Source organism: Trachurus trachurus (genome assembly GCF_905171665.1).
Source record: "Trachurus trachurus genome assembly, chromosome: 15".
Taxonomy (NCBI): domain Eukaryota; kingdom Metazoa; phylum Chordata; class Actinopteri; order Carangiformes; family Carangidae; genus Trachurus; species Trachurus trachurus.
The window spans coordinates 26,262,045-26,282,676 of NC_139906.1; the positions used below are offsets into that span (position 1 = coordinate 26,262,045).

Genomic DNA, 20,632 nt, shown 5'->3' on the forward strand with positions numbered 1-20,632 from the left:
CACTGTCATTATTCTTTAATAGGGAGGAAGGCCACAGGCTGTTTCCACTAACCTTCCTCGGTGATGACCCTTCATTTAACAGTCTGTCATTGTGAGGCTCAGTGCTAACCATGCACCTGTGTAATTGTACTCGCCCTTCATGGCCAAGTGAATTTCATGCATTTTTTCCTGACATTTGCCTGCCTTTGACATTTGGGCCTGGAAGTGCATGAAAGCTGTTTACATCTCACCATGAAAGGTCAGCTTGTGATTATTAACTGTATCGGCTCTGAGGACGCCTATTCATTCCCTTTGGTGCCTTTCAGCTGCATAAGGGAATTGGGAATATAGTCATCAATGCTGGATTTTGTAAGTCCTGCAGGCTCTTGCATATAGGAATTGAATGAATGATGCAAATCTCCTCTCTTTCAGCTTACTCCACTGTGTCGGGTGTGAACGGGCCTCTGGTGATCCTGGATAATGTGAAGGTAAGGTTTTTATTGAGCTGTGTGTATCCATCAATGAGCTATTGAATAACTACTCCTGGAGCTATTTATCAAGGAGGGATTGGCAACACCGCCATCCAGAAAGTGTGTTTTCAGAAGCCTTATTAAATGTCCATTCATACGTACAGGTAGTGTGAGTGTAATCTTTGAGCAGCACTGGTGAAGCTGTTGAATCTCCTTCCGTTAGTTCCCCAGATACGCCGAGATTGTTCACCTGACCCTGCCGGACGGCACCAAGAGGAGCGGCCAGGTGCTGGAGGTGATCGGAAGCAAGGCAGTCGTCCAGGTGAGAAGCTGACTGTTGGTTGCACCTCTTCTTTTCTTTTTCTTTTCTTACTGACAAAATTCTGTAATAAATTCACTTCACCCCAGTAGGAGCATTTGGTAAAAGCCACTGTGTCAAGCTTTAAAGAGCAGAAAAACACAAGAACATAAGTTTTAAAGGGATACGCCAACATTTTTTTTTTCGTGTCTTGTCTCACTCCCGAGTCCATGACCAGCAGATAGACACCATCCTTTCCACTGTGCGTGCAGTAACAAGGGAGATACGGGCAGAGCTGGCGCACCGCTAATTAGCTTAGCTCAAACGCTGGAAGTGCATAGGTAGTGTTAGCCTGCCTCCTACCCGAGCTGAAATCAGTAGTCAGAAGCTGATTTCATTTTAGCGCACCGCTGATTAGCTTGGCTCAAACACTGGAAGTGCATACGTTTGTAGGCAGGCTAACACTAGCCTGCCTACAAACGTATTCATCTGTATAGTTGCATGTAATGTGTAAATTGGCAGCATTCTCAACAAAGCAGATGGATAAATGGTCAGCTGGTAGAATCATCAGTCCTGCCAAAATGACAGTAGAGGTGGTTGTAGTGTAAACCTCCTTATACCTCATGTGTCATGTGCGTACACAGTGTCAGAGTGATACCGGTCAGGTGGGAGTGGGAGCAACATGGTTCTAGCAGGCAACATTTTGAAAATACACAAGTCAAAAGTCCCACATGATTGACACATCACGATCCAATTGACTTTAACGTTGCGTTAACGATGATTGGCTGCCTTTTACAGGATTGTCCTCCCACAGGTGACTGACTTTTTTCATTTTTGTGAAAAAGCATTTAATTAGTTGGTTGAAATCGGAGTGTGAAGAGGATTTCAAACAATTTTGTAAAAAATGCTCCAGAATAGGATCTCCAACCCTACCTTTAACATGTTAGTGTTCATGTGTGAGCATTTAGCTCCAGTACCCAGTAAGTTTCACTGTCAACTCTTGACACCCATTAACTCACCACAGTGGAAGAAGTGCCTCAAGAAATATCTCCTAAAGACTCTGACTGGTTGGTTGTGTTTGTGCTTGTGCAGGTGTTTGAGGGAACATCGGGCATCGATGCCAAGAAGACGGCCTGCGAGTTCACCGGTGACATCCTGCGGACCCCGGTGTCCGAGGACATGCTGGGTATGATCAGCCTCACACAGCAAAACAAATCCACATCTAGTTGATCCAGTAATATAATCCCCCACATCCTTCCCGCTTTGTAACACAAAGATGAGGATTTTAAAAACATGTTCAATGCTACATTTTCCTTCAATTTGCTCATTTTACTAATGTTCTGAATCCACTCAGGGAATGGTAGAAAGCAGCACAGCGTTGAATGGAAGCTTATTCCTGAATGTCCCTGTGTGATTAGCTCGGGACAGCACAAGGTTGCATGTATTTGAACAGCTGTATGAAGTAAACACGCTTTTATTTTTGAAATATTTTATATCATGCTCATGAATGTATAATTACTCCAGAGCACTCTCATCTGTTTCGAGTCTGACATGAAGCAGAATAGATCAAATGTGTTTGGAAGTGCCATCTAATGAATCACATTGTATTGGTGTTTAATAGTAATCAACTTTCAGAAGAACCAAGTAGCTGCTTCCTATCACACATTAGACCTGATTCTGATTAGAATCAAAGCTGAAAACCTCTTCTCTTCTCAGGGCGAGTGTTCAACGGCTCAGGCAAACCCATCGACCGTGGGCCCACTGTTCTGGCTGAAGACTACTTGGATATCATGGGTACGACCTCAGTCACCTGTTTCACAACAGTGTTCATTCTAAATGGGCAACTCAGAATACTGAGATCTATAAAGATATAAAGAAATTATATTTTTTTTTTTTGTGATCAACTTTTTATTTATTTATTTATTTATTATTATTATTATTATTATTATTTTTTAGTTTAGTTTTTTATTACAGGACAGTGTACAATACCATTAATCAATTGTAAAACAACAGAGATGGTTGTTCCAGATTTAGCCTCTAGGGCTAATTTCCATCTGTAGTCCCAACATAAAACTCACAATACAAATCACAATTTCATTTGATTTGGTTTAAAAATTACCAAACAGTCCATACAAATCATTATTGAACATACGAACAACAAAACCCCCAACAACTTACAATCATACAAAACAAGACAAGGACACAAAATAAAAGGACAAAGGAAAAAAGAGAGAGAGAGAAAAAAAATAGTGAAATGTGAGTCTTTATTTACTCTACTGCCCAGGGTACTGGCCCTTATTGGAGGCAGGCTTTTATTAAATAGAGGCCTTTATTTCTAATTCCCTCTGTTTTATAAGTATATTGCTGATATTTTAATATGAAGCCTCTTTATTTTCAGTTTTCCTTCCATTTGCTCTGTTAAAGGGACAACGAGGAGTTTCTATTTGGTTATAAAAAAGTCTCACGTTAATGTGGATGAATCTACGTTACCCACACTTGTTAATGGGCCCATTTTCGATAAATATATCGTTTTGTCTCTATCGTTATTTTGTTATTATTAGTGGTGGCGGAAATGCTGGTCGAGCCGACCAGCATTTCTTTACTTTCGGTTTTGCGGCGAGTCATGAGAATAACGCCGCCAGTCGCCGTTTATGGTCGGAACTACGACGGTATGTGAACCTCTTTGAACCGCTGACTTTAAAGGTATAGTATGTAAGAGATTTACAGCAACTGGCCGTAAAATCCTCCTAATATGTCACAGAGACTCAGGAATAATGTTCATATAACATGATGAACTCACCAACAACAATAGTACAGCCAGAGTATTCGCATTAAAAATCTTTTTTTGCAGACTGCAAATCATGTTTATGTTTTGAATTTAGGTGTTGGCATGTTGCGCCACCTAGCGCCAGTGCTTAATTTGTAAATCATAAGGTGCCGGAACGCAAAGTACACATGACAGCTCGGGGATGACGAGAGGGCAGAGGTCCCGGAACGTATGCGGCGCACGTCGGGGGGGGGGGGGACAAGCCTCAATTTCAAATAATAGGCTATCCATGTTATGACGTTTAGCTAGGCTACTTGAAATTATTTTAGGCACAGGCAAATGGCCACATCACCACAGGCGGTGCTTTACAGTCAGGAATTTTCTCAACAGGTCTAACTTGTAAAAAAAAAAAAAAAAAAGAGCTTATAAAAATCACACAAATCTTCCTATTATTCAAAGACTGGCACGGCGACCTATTAATAGACAGTAGCCTATATGCTCAGCTCAGTTGTGCAGCAAAACCTCAATTTTCCATAAGAAGCCAGTGGTAATTGTCTGCTTCACCTTGAACTGAGCTGCTGTCCAAACAGTTGTGCATCCCATCCCTGACCTGTCGCTGGACGTCCCACACTAGGCTACTCTCCGCTCACTGCCTCTCCTCTTCTTCTGAATCTCCTGCTGTCAGCGGGCTGATGCCAGGGTCCCCGCCTGTTGCTCCGGCCTGTGTTGCCCACAGTTTCAAATAAATTAAGTCCGCCACGAATACATTTTTCGGCAATATCGTTCCGTTCATTCATCTCCGCATAACGCTCTTTCGCCGTTATTGGTACGCACGCACGCACGCACACACACAGAAACAGACAGAGAGGGGGGAGAGAGGAAAGGACGAGTGCAGCAGTGCACAGCGCGGTAAAAGCGAAACTATATACGGCCCGGTCAGTGCGTCAACAGATCTCCGACTCTTTCAAATGACTTTAAATCTTAAAGCAGAAGTGAGTGATATATTTGTGTTAATATAAGTCTTAAATAGTTATATCTTCCGACAGCAATCACTTACATAGAGTGTTTGGACCGAAACACGGGTCTGTCAGTCCCTCTGCTCTGCTCTGAGCCGAAGAGAAAACATTTATCGTATCCTACAGTTTTTATCCAATGAGGAGAGAGAACGGCATGCAGGGCTGTGTGTGCAGCCAAGGAACGCCGTGAATGTGGTGACGTAGCGACGAGGACTGTTATGGTGCGTTCAAGGAAACTCGTATTTTTCCGACCGTGAAGTGGTACCAGTTCAATCTGGTACGAGTTCACCGGTCGGAAGTTACGAGTGGCCGTTATAGTGACTTTCACCGGTAAAACAGGTCGGAAAAACACGAGTGGGTTGCCTGGAACGCTACAAAGTCGTAAGTTGTGACTTGAAGCTGTAATTTACGATTTCAAAAGCCTGCCTGGAACGCAGCATTAGCAAAAACGACCGGATCACTCACTTCTGCTTTAATAAACAACATGGATTTATGGGGATTTGTTCTGTAAATTAATATATACATATTATATATTTTTTTTAAACATTTTTTTTTATGAGAGGTACCGGATCTGCCCAAATAAGTACCGGAACACAGGGAGGCCAAAATGAAGAGGTGCCGGATCTTGTTCCGGCAGAATCCGGCTCAAATGAACCCCTGCCTAGCGCTCTCTCCCAGTCACGCAGCGTCAGTGGTGTTTCAGCCTCAGTCTGCTTCTACTGAGCTGCCGCTACGGCATGGAGGAAAAAACCAGATCGCTTTGTTTTGAATTTGACTGCAGTAACCGTTTTTGGCCACATTCTTACATATTGTACCTTTAATTATTGATGAATGAAAACATGAGTCTGTCTTGCGCCGGTCAAAGAAATGTACGGTGCACGCGTAGGCTCATAAGTGTAGTGTGAAAACGCTTCGCTTTTCCAAAACTCCTCGTTGTCCCTTTAATTTTTACACATATGCAACCATATGCAACAACAAGCTCCCTGTTCAGTAGCTCCTCTTCATCTTCCTCTTGGACTGCTCAGCACCTGTTCTCCTCGTTCCGCTGTCACAGCTGGGTCACCCCCAGTTTCCACATAAACTCTGTCTCCTAGGCACATGCCGGAGAAATTTGCCTCCATTCACACTTGTAATTTCAGACATGACCAGTTTATTCAAATCATTACTGTATTGCATTATTGTTTTTCTTGGGGTCTCTGTGAGAAACAATGTGTGTTTTGCAGGTCAGCCCATCAACCCTCAGTGCCGTATCTACCCTGAGGAGATGATCCAGACCGGTATCTCAGCCATCGATGGCATGAACAGCATCGCCAGAGGACAGAAGATCCCCATTTTTTCGGCTGCTGGGCTGCCACACAACGAGGTGAGAACAACACACGGACATTAACTCAACAGACAGATTAAATGTCTGAGACTCGATTATATCAGTACTTGTTGATATGGTAGGTAACAGAAACACCACCCATGTTGCACATCAAAGTGTGGAGGGGGGTTACTGCTGTGTGGAGCCATGTGAAGTGTGATTAATGGTCTAAATTGAGGTTGACAAAAAGAAAATAAACTTTGACTGTGAGACACTGTTGCAATTTAGCATCACAAGGGTTTTTGGAAATTTCTATACTATTTCCTGCCTGTTCTTTTTTCTTTTAATTGCACATTTAAGTCACAGTGGGTAACTTACTGTGGGCTTTAGGTCGTGACACCGAGACACTCTTTGAAGTCTTGTGAACTAATGTTTCACTACAACATTTTATACATATGAGCTACTTTCAGAAATGTAGTAGGTGGCCATATTTAACCACATTAATGCACAAGAAATACATTTTCTTCTCTACCAACCATAATGACCTTCTGAAACTTGAATGAAATCGGACCAGACACACAGGACAGGCATAAGAACTGTGTAGAAGCCATCCCATATTATTACTGAACTGATTTACACATTCTCATTTTAGCAGACAATCATCACCTAAATGAACAATGCATTTCACAACAAACAACACACAGTACAACCTGCAAGAAAATTTGTTTTCATAAAAAGAAAGGAAGCCTGAGACCCAACCCAACTAAGCGGTGCAAAGCGTTTTTACAGCCACATTTAAGAAAAAATCTATAATAATAATAATAATAATAATATTAATAATAAAAGAGAAAAATCAAAATGTTTGTTACAAGAAAAAACTCATGAGAATAAAGTTGTAGTTTTACAAGAACAGTGATTAAAGAATCATGACAATGAAGCTGTAATTTTATTAGAAAAAAGCCATATTATTATGAGAATTACAAGAAAAAAAGTCATTATGTGAATGAATTTGTATTTTGCAAGAAAAAAACATATAAGAACTTACCAGAAAAGTAATTCATTTTTTTTTAATCTAAAAGCTGAATACTTTCTTTAAAGCAGCAGTTTGGTTGTATGACATGTACAGGTGTAATTGCAGCATTAAACACACAGTGACGTCCCTCATGCACCCAGCTCTTTTGCCTTTGCTCCAGTGTGTGCTCGATGATGATGATGATGATGACTGACACCGACATCTGTGCAGGGCGCAGCTTTGTTGTGAATGAATGGAAATTAAACCAACAACATCAGGTCATACTTAGAGGAGAGCGATCCGTTATTTCCAGTTAGATTGTGACTGCCTGCTTGTTTAAGTAGCAGCTCCTGAAATCATCTGAAGGCAAAAAAAAGAGAAATGAAATAAAAATGGCCTCAAAGACAACTCTATTTTGTCTGGTGAAACAATTATTGATCGATTCAATTTACTGTACCACTCCAGCACAATTGAGGTTCCTTGAGTGACCATTGGTTGCTCTTGATGCTCTTCAGCTGAAAAAAGAGGATTCAGAAACCAATGTTGACCCTTGTCGTCTTCTTTTCTGTGCCACAGTTCTTTACACGTCGGTGCTCAGGGACAAAATTTAATGCAGCAATGGAAAACCATTATCAGACAGTAACAAGAATGTTTTTCTCTGTGCCTTGTTCAGGAGATGGTTTTTAATATCCACTAGCACTCATTTTTCTGCTGTTACTGACACGTGAAGTTGACAGAGATTTTGATTGATCAGTATTTTTCCTAAATGCGAGGAATAAATTAAAGATGTAAAAGATACCTAAAGTAGAGCTATATTTTATGTGTCCAAATAACATCAACAAATAAATACAGTACCATGGTAACAGCAAGTCTAGAAAAACAAACCCCCTGTCGCTTTTCTTGAGGGCTGCTCGTCTAAAAAACCTCCCAGTGGACACCACACCTCCTCCCCCCAGGGAGTCTCAAGTCAAAAAAATAAAATATAAACCAGGGGTGTCAAACGTGTAGCCAGTTGTTCTATCTGTGGAAAGAATTTGCCAAGTGTGGAAATAACATAAAAGGCACAAAAGGTATTATATTGTCAGATTGAAATGCTTTTCATTGGAAATGTTGTATTTGGTGGAGAATGTATGTCCTATATGGACACTGTTTTTAATAGTTTTTTATTTTTTAAAAGCTTCATTTTGATTTATATTAAAACAACATTGATAGACAGTTTTATTTGAGATTCTTTTGTTAGGCTGTTACGTTATGTTGACTACAGCTCCTGTCTAACTGATGATCATGTGACTTTTGCGTGACTTCCCCTACAGAAAAAGACTTATAATGAAACATGAAATGTTTCAAATGAAGCTGATTAAAAACTCACAACTTTAGTGATGTGTTTCAGTCCCATTACGCTTGTCATTTTCCAGCTGTTTCCAGTGTCCTCACAGTTCAGTGGAGAGCCAGCTTAAAGCTAAGGAGCAGATGTTTCTCACAGGAGGTGGTGAAAGCCCAAATCAGAGTCAATGCACACACAGGCAGTATGCTGATGTTATGTGGGGAATGTTAATTGTAACATGTTTGGTGTATATTAGATTAGATTTTTATATTTCAACTTAAAGGGATACACCAAAAAAACATTTTCGTGTCTTGCCTCACTCCTTTCGACTGTGGGTGCAGTAACAAGGGAGATACAGGCAGAGCTGGCGCACCACTAATTAGCTTAGCTCAAAAGCTGGAAGTGCATAGGTAGTGTTAGCCTGCCTCCACCTAAAATCTTCAACAACTCTAAACGGAAACTGGCGGGCCGATCTTCGTCTCAGAGCTGACAAAACTCTCCGGTAAGGCATCTTGAGCGGTCAAATGCCGGTAACGGGACGAGATCGGTCAAAACGGAGGGTTCAAGCAAAGACGGTTTATTTTGGTTCAAGCTAGCTACATCGAGGGTAGGTTAGCTTCCTATTTCAAAGTAAAAGCACAAATTCTATCGTCATGGTTTTCTGTATGTAAAGGGCAACGGGTGTTTTATTTTGTCAAAGTAACCGGAAGTGCTTGGCCACAACGGCTAGCTTGAGTAGCGCCGAATTTGTCCGAACAGAATTGTAAACAGCTGGTATTTAGACAAATTAACGACACACTGCTGATCTAAACGGCTACTTTCTCGCCTAAACATGTTTGAAATGTCGATAAAGTGATATATTTACAGAGTTTAGAGCTAAAATGAAATCAGCTTCTGACTGCTGATTTCGGCTTGGGTAGGAGGCAGGCTAGCTAATTAGCGGTGCACCAGCTCTGCCCGTATCTCCCTTGTTACTGCACGCACAGTCGAAAGGATGGTGTCTATCTGTGACGGTGCATGATTGTCATGGATTCGGGAGTGAGGCAAGACACGGGAAAAAAAACAAATGTTGGTGTATCCCTTTAAACGATGATATGTGTGCGATTTTTGTATATTTTTGGATGGACCTGAGGAAGACTAGCTGACTGCTATGGCTTCAGCTAATTAATTAATAAAATAACAGCATCATAACAACATCCTCTGCCCATAGAACTGTCCCACTCCTGAATCACTGTAATCATGGCGACCACATGTTGTGGACACGTACCTTGTTTCATTAAGCACGTGTCACAGAGGTCAGTCATGTGGTGGTTTCCTCTATGGGCCAGGTGCCTGGACTGTGGGGGCACATAGAGGTCAGGGCAGGCCGGATCAAGACAGAGGCATTATGGGATGAAGTTCCTCTGTCATTCCACAAGCGCTTCACTCTGTTTAATTTATTATCTCTAATTGATTGTGGTTTGTTGTAACACATGTGTTAATGAATAAAAGACACGGGCATCAAGTAGGCTTTGTGGTGCCTGCCCGGTCGGACAGCAACAGCTGATCACAGGTCTTCAAGTTTGACTTATTTATTATCTCAGCTATTTGCAAAAGTGAAAACTAAACCTAATTAGATTTCACAGAGGACTCATAAGGATTGTGATTGGATAAAATGCTGATGAACCCTCAGGAATAGAGGCTTTGCTCCATTAAAAGACACGTGTTGTATATTTAAAGACTGTGTCCACCCGGAGCGGTCCTGTCTAAACCCTGACTGTGTGTTTGATTCCCTGTAGATTGCAGCTCAGATCTGTCGACAGGCCGGCCTGGTGCAGAAGTCCAAGGACGTGATGGACTACAGCGCTGAGAACTTTGCCATCGTCTTCGCAGCCATGGGGGTGAGCGGGGCCGCATTCAAACCTTTATTTCCCCCCCCACCCCCCCACCTGTCACTCTAATCCCCCTCTTAACCCTGACGTGACACCTTGTACCCGCTCTCCCACCCTGGTTTCTGTCTTTTATTCACTAAGTGACTTAACCTTTGAGTCCCTCTTGTTATTTCTGCACCTCTGAACATATCCCTAGGCCATGTAGACAGGTTACTCATTCAAAAGCTCCTTTAACACTGTCAGTCCTGCAGTATCAAGTTCTCTCCTCCTCAGCTGCTCTGCCTGTCTGCTCTAATACCCCATGTCTGACATGCTCACCTCCACCTCCACCACACCCACACTCATTAAAATGCTAACCCTTCCTCTTTTAAGTAAGTCAATCTTTATTTATATAGCACCCATTGTAGTACGAGTACACAGAGTGCTTCACAGTATAGAAAAAAAACTATAATTCAATCAGCACAAACATTATATGGGTCATTCTACGAAACGGGTGCCATTTGTGTCCGCAATGTTTGATGAGATGCACAAAGCAAAAAAAAATGGTCTAATTGTGTTTTCAAAGCTTACAGCTATTAAATCAAGTGTTATCATTAACATGATATATCAGAAAATACTATTCTTTAAACATAAACATACTATTTATAATCATTTTTCATTTGTACATGGTCATTTTCATGTGTCCGTATTGTCCAACATGACATTTGCATGTAAAATTTCACCCAAAAATATTGAATTTTTTCTCAAAACTTTATTATCTTCAGGATTATATGTGTATCCCTGTTTACATCACATATATTTATTCAAAATAATAACATTATTTTTTGTTAAAATGTTATGATTTGTGTGCGTCCCTCAGTTTGACCTACCACCCCGTCACACTAACTTGTTTTGGACCTTACCATACTGTACTTTTGTTTTAAATTACATCACAAAAAGGAAGTGACATCATTTGGGTCTTTGGAGCAGCCAGGACTAAAAACCAGCAAATTCTGCTATTCTTTTATATTGTTTATTTGTTGTTTTTTCATGTTAGATGGGGTTGGTCAAGCATGACCCTACCACCCCGTCACGCAAATTAGACAGGGAAAACCGTTTTTTATTCAGTTTTTTTCAATAATATTAGAAAGAAAATGATATTTCAAATTGAATGCATGTATTTTTGTTCTTGGAACTTGACCATATGGAGAACTGCAATCATTTTGGCATGAAATTTACCACCCTGTCACATACCACCCCGTCACGTTTTAGTGTGACGCGGGTGGTATGTGACGGGGTGGTAATGGGTGGTAGGCATAGTACTGGCATAGTACTGTATATCCAATTAATGAATGTGCAAGTATCCAGATTTTCAAGTCATTGAAGCAAGGTGCAGTTTTCAATGTGTTCAAGTATTTTAAGTGTTTAAAAGTGTTTCCAAGTGATATCTAGAATCAACAAAAGTTTCTCATGTAACATGAAGGCTAAAATACCACAGATCATATAGGTTTTTACCACCCCGTCACAGTACACCACCCCGTCACATCACTTACCACCCCGTCACATAGTCATTTTGTCAAAAAAATTATGGGAAGGGAGTGAAATTCTCCATAAATTAATGTTTATTAATGTTCTTATTTTGTGGACAAATGAAATTAATGTAACTTTTTTTTTTTTTAAATCAAGTGAAGTAGTACTTTTTGTACAAACAATGTGATCGATGACATGTTAAATTCAGAATTCAATATCAAACATCTAAAAATGAAAAAATCTGATTAAATAACATACTTTACATAGATGGATTCCTGATTAAGGACATTTAACTGTTTAGAAAACATATTTCTTTTATAATTTATTTCATGCATTTTTACTCAAATGGTGTACACATTGTCCGTGACGGGGTGGTAAATGAATATCTCCCACGTCTTGAAAAAAATGATAATATTAATAAGGATTTTATGCCTGAGGTGGGAAAATATCTTTTTTGGGAGGATTAACATATATTTCATGTTATGGCTTAAAAAAAAAAAAAAATCTCGCCATGAAATCTTTGAAAATTTGAGGGTTGAAATGGCACCGGTTTCGTAGAATGACACACATAACAATAAAATGCATAAAGGAACTTATGCCCAAGGCATAGGGCAGTGCATAGATACAATTTTACTTCTCCACCAGCTCAAATCCTACTGGTCAGTGTAGTGGGTGAATTGGGAATTTTATTGAAAAAATTCGGATATTTTTAAAGTCATGAATTTGTTTAATAATTAAAAAAAAAACATGATCCAAACACAAAAAAACTGAGAGCAGAGCAGAACTCCCACTGAATGACACCTGGTCTATGGTATTGGTGTTATAGAGCCCTATAAAATCCGTTTTTATCTTTGGAAATTCCATTTTTTTTCCTTTTAAATTTTTTTTACCTGTTACTCATATTTTACTACCAAAAAGAGTGTGTTTTTAATGTTAATGACTAAAATGTACACAAATTAATTAGAAATTACTTTAAATTACTGTAATTGAGGTAACAAACAACACTTTTCCTCCATACCGTAAGAACAAATACTGCATGATGCTACATAACACTGCACTGTAAATACTTTGAGTATCAACAAAATATGAATTAGTTTAAAAAATAATTTCCTTGTTTTTCACATGGCTTACAATAGGTCAACAGAATGTTGCAGAATTTGCAAAACAACAGTTCAGCTAACACATAGAAGTCACCTGGGAGCTGCTCAGCTCAGTATTGAGGGGTTACTGTCGAGTTTCTTAGTTTTTTCAGACACAGTAGGGCTTCACCTATACATTGTTTCGAAGGGGGAGGGGGCATGTGAGATGACAGAGGGGGTGTGCCACCTAGATTTGCTTCCCTCTGTGCAATTTTCCCCAGATATAACTTGCTCTTCCACCTGAAAACAGCATTTCAGTCAAATTACGTCAAATGTTGCGATATTCCGCTTTAAAATCAGATTCCGTGTTAATTGGCCAATCCCGCGATTCCATGATTGCGGATATCTGACGGGCCCTAGTGTTGTTTTTATATTAGTGTATTTGGCTGGACTGTAACAACATTGTCAGCTACATAATCACAAATCTGACTGACTGACAAAATGCAGCCCTAATCAGTGGAGTGCTGAGTCTCAGTCTACTGAGCTGCTCTGGATTCTCACCTGCTCAGGAACAGCAGGAAAGAGAAGTGCTTCTGCTTCCAATACACTGAGGCTCACCTCCAATACAGCAGAGAGCATACTTTCATTACATGAATCATTATTACTAAAGGAGGCAGAGGAAGAACTGAACACAAGACACAGTGAGCAGAGAGAGAGGAGTCATCACAAGGCTTTATGCTAACACAATGATTAACTCTTCATATCAAACAAAGGGAGTTCGACATAAAGAGCTGCCTGACGGAGGGTTTGAGCTAAAAAAGATCATGTTGTGGGTCCTGGTTGTTCACTTGGTGGAGTGCATGTTTTGGATTTATTCAGTGTCAGTGGGCAGTGCAAGTCAAACAGAGCCGGTTAGCAGATAGTTACATATTTAAAGTCAGTGTCTTCGGGGCTTTGTGTCGGAGGACAGAGACATTTAGCAGGTTTGTACTGGCAGCAGAACACCAGGTAAAAATAAATAAAAATCTGAGAACCCCTCTGGTTCATCTGGTGGTCTCTCTCTCCTTCACTTACCTCTCTCTTACTGTTTGAGTAAAGTCAAAAATGACAAGAAAATAACTTATAACAGTGGCTGCAAACTGAGCTTCTTCAGATCCAGACGACCAGTGACTAAAATATCTTAAAATATCTAGCTGAGAACCACCAAGGTGTAAAAAGTCTTTGTGGTTTAAAAGCCTCAACACAACACTGACACATGACCATAGAGGATATGACATCTTTGACAGGCGACCAATGAAATGCACTGTTCAAATCAGAGCTCTCTGGTTAGAGAATTGAGGGAAACGTTTGGGAAAATGCCAGAGCACAACTCAACAATGAGTATAACAACACATACTTACAATCCAAACATACTCACTATCACTTTAAAGGTTAAATGCCAACTATATCAAACAAAACACACTCAACATAAATAAGAGACACTCTATACATCTATATATACATATTCAGAGAGCAGTGATGTCACAGGTTTGATGTGAGTAATGAGCTCCTGCAGCGTCACTGACTTGTATGATTGGTCACTCAGGTTAACATGGAGACTGCTCGCTTCTTCAAGTCCGACTTTGAGGAGAACGGCTCCATGGACAACGTCTGCCTGTTCCTCAACCTGGCCAACGACCCCACGTAAGATTTTCACCTTCACCGAAAAGATTTCTTTACGTGAGCAGTGATTGGACAAGCTGCTCCAGTGCTGTGTCTCTGAAGTGAGAGAGATCAGAAATGTGTTATGATTATTGGACGATAAAGAAAAAAGTGTATAGACTAAATGTTTTAGATAAAAGTTGAGATGAGACCTCAGTGTTTATAATGATAACTTTCTGTCTGTGACCCACCAGCATCGAGCGTATCATCACCCCACGCCTGGCGCTGACTACAGCAGAGTACCTGGCCTACCAGTGTGAGAAGCACGTCCTGGTCATCCTGACTGACATGAGCTCCTACGCTGAGGCTCTGAGAGAGGTACCAGCACTTATACTGATCACTGTTACCACGCATGAAATGAAGAGATGAGTCTTTGTTCGTATTTTGAAATGCATTTTTTGCCAAGAGATAGCATCAAAACATAAGAACCAGATAGATGGATGGATAGATTTAGTCGCCTCACTACAGAGCAGGCCCGCCGGACTCTTGACTCTTCTACTAATGCTCCACTTCTGTTGGGGTTTTAAAAATGCATCTTATTTTTGTGCTTTCTCTTGGCCTCGCATCCCGCTATGAGTACGCCCAATCAGCACAGAGTAAACCTCAAGCTCCATCCAGGAGTTCCTCTGAGGCAGTTCCTTCTATGGAGACACACCTCAACTGCCCTGTAAAATTACCCCTAAGTTCCTGCAGTGGAAACAGAACCTAAACAAGGTTTATGTGTTTATTGTAGGAAACTTTCAAATATTTGTAAAGCTGCCTCTGTTAAATTGTGGATGTGAAATGAGGTACTCGGTGTCTGTTTGCTTCCCCCGTCATAACTGGGTTTATGAGACTGTCAGTGGAGTAGGACAGGGACAGCAGTCAGTGGAGGACAATATCGCGATATTTCGTTTTGCAATACTGTATCGATATTCAAAAGCACTGTTTCGATTTTTTATTAACAATTTACATGCAAACATTCATGGTTAATTCCTGTGCATTTAAAACTCCGACTGCTGGTTGGCAGCAGTCATTCAGACATCAACTCCTCCGCTCCAACTGAACAATGAGATCTCAGAGTTCAACTCTGTGGCTTATCATATGCTCAAACCTTGGCTAACTTAGTACGGTCAAAAAAAGGAAAGAAATCAAAAATCATCTTGCTTTTAGTATCACAATATATCGTATATCACACGATATATATAGTATCGTTGTTGCCTCTGTATCCTGATACATATCATATCAATTCTTGCCAATACACAGCCCTACATCCTCCCCAGTACACCACGGTGAAGAAGAGCTGACCACCACAGACTGGTGAAACATCTGTAACAATTTTAGCTGTAGAAAGACTTCAGTCTTCTTAAAGGGATAGTTCAACATTTTGGCAAATTGGCCAATTGCCATAATCGCTGTAGTCATAGCAGTAGGTTTGTTACCTTTATTTGTCAGCCGAGCGCAGCTGTGAGCTGCTCAGAGCTAAGCTATGGAGGCTCATGGGTTTTATTGGTTTCCCTCATCAAACTCATCAAATAAAACAATCAAACAACTCCAAAACGCTCTGGTGGACAAGTTGTGACCTGCACATTCACCACGCTATGAGATAATGGAATGTTACGAAACAGAGTTGTTTTAGAGGTAAATGCAGAGACAGCTTGCTGAAAAACTGTCCCTGAAGGCAACGCACATCAGCGGTTTTGCATGAATTTACCTCTAAAACAAATCTGTCTCATAACGTTCTGTTATTATCTCATAGCATGGTGAATGTGCAGGTCACAACTTATCAATGAGAGGGTTTTGGAGTTGTTGGATTGTGTATTTTGATGAGTGTGATGAGGGAAACCAGGAAATCCCATTAGCCTCCATAGCATAGCTCTGAGCAGCTCACAGCTCTGCTCCGCCGTTCTAAAAACAACTTGCACCGACAATTAAAGGAAACGAACCTACTGCTATGACTATAGCGGTTATGGCAATGGGCCAATTTGCCAAAATGTTGAACTATCCCTTTAAGAAGTAGTTGTGCAATGTGTTTGTCTGTCTCAGTGTATCCTGTCACCTTCAACATATCCAGAAATTTCCGAAAACTGTTTTTCTGAATTCATTCAGTTCAGGTTCACAAGGCCGACATGATTTCTAATACCGCATGTACTACATTCAGTCAGATATTCCAGTTGCAGCACTAATTTTACTGTGACATTAATGAGATTCTCCAACTAATGCTGTAAACTGTTCCCGTGTTATTAAAAATCTGAAGGTTCTCATTAAGAATGGACCCACGGCGGTTACATAAACGCTCTTTTAAGTGCTTCCTTTAGTGTAGTTTAGTGTAGTGGGTGTGGTGTCGAGATGATAAACAAACCTCACAACCGTTTATATCTTCAGTGTATTATAAAAAGCAAACAGCGGGCAGCCACTCCACTGAAATGTTTGCGTGTCGGTGAAGCGTAGTGTGATATTAAAGAGGCTTTGGGAGCCATCATTTCCCACACCGCTGTGCAGGCTTTTATCTTTGCATATGAAAGTTATTACAGTTAATTTTTTTGGTCACATGCAGAAGTGGATGGTAAGTTACACAGGTGCCTTCTCCAGTGAGCTTTGTGTGACTGTATTTACAGATTGAGGTCTCATAGAATGGTTTAGACATCTGTGGTATTTTCACTAACGTGGTTTTACTTCTGTCCAGCTCTCCATAGATTTTTCGATCTGAAATGCAACCGCACATTTGCCTTTGGCTCGCCGGTCAGGGTTAGGCCGACAGAATGTTTCATTATTGTATGAGAGCGACTGAGTCAGAATGAACTGCAGCAGACACCTTCATGGTAGGATTGCCAATAATGGTTATACAAAACTGCAGCACAGCCAAGTGCAAGATCTAAATGACAGGAGCTGCACTTTCTTAGACAGCGTCATGAGTCGTGTTGTTGTGCATTCTCTCTTCTCTCTCTGAAATCTGATAACCGATTAACCGATGTGAAAGAAGCACATTATCCAGATTGCTCATTCAGAGTCAGCATGAGAGCGGCACAACACATTTAAATCACAATAAGCCCTTTTGCCAAACAACCTCTACCTTTGATAAGACCATGGCAGCATAAGCTCAGCTGTATACCACTCCACCACCACAATACTAAAGCCAGTTTTATTTCATATTTCATATCAAGCCCTATTTGAACCTTTGAATACTTCCACTTAAAAAATGTCCCATCGGTGCAGGTTAATTGTTCTACCTTTTCAGTGTCACCTAATGTAAAGCCATGGTTCATTGATATGTTATGACGTTTCTTACTGAGAATGCAGCTCTCTCACTGTACACCATTACTTCTTACTTAATCAATATGAAAACAGTAACTGCAGCTCGTGCAAAGCTGTTGATGCCTTTGTCAACGGTTCACCATGAGCGTTTATATATTCTGCCAAGAAGGAATGAATTCCACTGAAGTTCAGAACATTGTGTCGGTTTGTCTCTAGGCACGGACATGAGGGGAAACTGACCAGTCATCATCTTGCTACAGTTAAATAATATAAGCTTATTTGTATGTGATTAGGTGGTGTAACAATATAAAAACTGGATACAGGTGGGTAGTGACTCAGTTGGCCACACTAACTTTACCCAATTTAAAGGTAAAGGTAAAGGTACTTTATTTGTCATATACTAGTACAGTGAAATTCTTTCTCTGCATTTAACCCATCCCTGAGGAGCAGTAGGCAGCCAAGGTGCGGCGCCCGGGGACCAACTCCAGATTATGAGCCAGTGCCTTTGGTCAGGGGCACTGACTGGAGGATCAGGCTAGCTGGCATGTTTTTAGTGGTTTATTAATTTATGACATTTCACATTTCCATCAGATACAATTAATTGGCTACTAGAAAATTGTGTTTCTGTTAATATTTTTCTTAATTTTCTTAATCATTTGCCTCCTTCTAGACATTAGTTATCTCTAAGTCTTAAGGACCACTCACAGAATGCCCCTGTAACGAATCTGGCAGTTATAGTGACCATTCCTTAAAGGGGACATATTATGGAAATATCACTTTTTGAAGACTCTTTAAAGCAGAAGTAAGCGATCCGGTGGTTTTGGCTAACTTCTTGTCAGCCGATGGAGTTAGCAATCCCCGCCCTCGTCCCTACGTCACCACATTCACGTGCATCCCTTGGCTGCACACACAGAGAGGACCGCCCCTTTATGCCGTTCTCTCTCCTCATTGGATAAAGGTTGTAGGATACAAGGAAAGTTTTCTCCTCGGCTTACAGCAGAGCAGAGTGACTGACAGACTCGTGTTTCAGACCAAACACTCTATATAAGTGATTGCCGTCGGAAGATATAACTATTTAAGACTTATATTAACACAAACATTCCGCTTACTTCTGCTTTAACATATATTTAGGTGTTTTTCTTACCTTCCCGCCCCTAAAATGCAATAATTGACCAAAAAAAAAAACTGTAATTTTCAGGCTCCCTAGGTTGAAATCCATGTGGTTTTATGAGCTGCTCCCTCAGTTGTCTTCCAATGATGTAATTAGTTTTCGAATTTGCATAACCCCACCCCTACCTGGTACCAGTAGAATGGGCGGGGCAGGGCAAGCAGTGGTTCATTTGCATTTAAAGGGACAGGCACTGAAACCAGCCATTCTGAACAGGGCTGTCTTGAGAGGATGAAAAGAGCTGAGATGTTTGATCCTTGGGGTATTTTGACCAAAGCATGTCACAGACATGTCTTTAAGACACCTGGGAACTATTTTAATTTGTGGAAAAGGGGCATGATATGTCTCCTTTAATAACGCCACGACCACATGATCAGTCCCCTGGTCTGGACATCACCGCAACTGTGGGTCAGTTTTAACAGGGCAGCGTAAAATTACTAGAACCGATCTGCAAAGAGGCAAATCTTCAGCATGCTTGCTTTACCGCCAGTGATATTTAAATTAGTGCACAGATGCCAAATATTCTGTCATATTTGCGAATGGTACAGTCGCCCTGACTCCTCCCAGCAGCAGCCTGTGTGGCAGCATGTCAATATAACACCACTGCAAGTTCCCAGCAACATAAGCACGGAGGTGATGGACTCACTAAGGTCTTGTGCTCATTGCTGAAAGGGAGGGTAATGTGTCCTTCATTTGTGTAGGAAATACCTTAATTTCATTATTGTCTGCTTGGCTTTCAAAGGAAATGGTCCCCCCTCTCTGCCCCTCCACCTACCGCCCTCCTTTCTCCTCACGGTGAGGAGTAAGGCCCTCTCGACTCACTCCTTTGTGTCCCTGTGCTGGCAGCACAATGTAGGTTTTTAAGTGGTGCATGTGTATTTCCCTTCTTGCATTTGCTGTCCATAACCTTGGCACATGCATGCTGCACCAATCGTCAGCTAAGACTCAGGCAGCTTGATGGGTATTTCAGCACTTACAAAGAGCCAGGAGGACATTAACATTTAACTTCTGTTCCCATTCATGCACCTGAAGGTTTAGTTTTGCATTGAATCTACAGTTCACAAGTGTTTAGCCTGCCCACCAACCTTTGAATCCGGTGATGAATGAGATGCATTTTCCTTCTCGCCTGCTCTGAATTCACTTGACTTTGGGAACAAGGATTTACTTTTGGTCATTTTTGCAGAGGGCCAGAAAACAGAATGGCGACATTTCCAACCAGCTGTTTGCCTCTTCTGAAAGATACTAAAGGAGTTCATCACTTGACTCTCCAACAGTAAATGGTTTCAGAAGGGTTTTCTTTAATCTTGTTTACAAGTGAAGAGTTTATATTTTCATATTTTTTCTATATATATTCATAAAATAAATGTAAAAAAGCCAAGGAAGATTAAACATGACTTGGTATCAAGCATTAGTGTATATATCTCTTTGGACAGACGGAACATAACTGGGTGAAATATGAGTGGAGTCACCTGTCAAGACTGTCACAGCTTCCATTCTAACACCACCTGGGTAGTCCATAATGACAACAGTGTCTTCTTTACCACTTGAGATTGTAAGTGAGTGTAAGTAGAAAAACTGCCGTCAACTTCGCTGACTGAACCGACTTCCTCTCAGCTGATCCATGTAGAATACTCAACATAAAGGTGCACTAACTGTTCTGAGCAGGAATTCCTCCTCAACTCCTGGCTTGGTGTGGGAGAAGACTTTCATTTGTTTTTGCTTCAGTAAATAGATGTGAAGGTAGTTTTTGATTTTGGAGTCAAGTTCCTGCTTAATAAAGAGTTCAGTGGGTCAAAAACAGTGAGATCTCCCTGTCACTCATGTATCATTATTGGGTCTGATGCACCTTAGGCACATATAGACTCATCACTCTACACTACCATCCATGATGTGTGCTGACA

The 20,632-nt window shown here is 40.9% G+C and overlaps 1 protein-coding gene across 1 annotated transcript in view; it reads left to right on the forward strand.

Annotated features, from left to right (window-relative positions):
• The window catches only part of atp6v1ba (ATPase, H+ transporting, lysosomal, V1 subunit B, member a), a 41,004-nt gene that overhangs the window by 11,876 nt on the left and 8,496 nt on the right, over nt 1-20,632 (forward strand). Inside the window, exons 2-9 of the mRNA XM_083988004.1 lie at nt 412-467; nt 673-771; nt 1,840-1,933; nt 2,464-2,541; nt 5,754-5,893; nt 9,948-10,049; nt 14,214-14,311; nt 14,524-14,647. Coding sequence (XP_083844130.1) covers nt 412-467; nt 673-771; nt 1,840-1,933; nt 2,464-2,541; nt 5,754-5,893; nt 9,948-10,049; nt 14,214-14,311; nt 14,524-14,647 — 791 coding nt within the window. The remainder of the gene's footprint in view (nt 1-411; nt 468-672; nt 772-1,839; nt 1,934-2,463; nt 2,542-5,753; nt 5,894-9,947; nt 10,050-14,213; nt 14,312-14,523; nt 14,648-20,632) is intronic.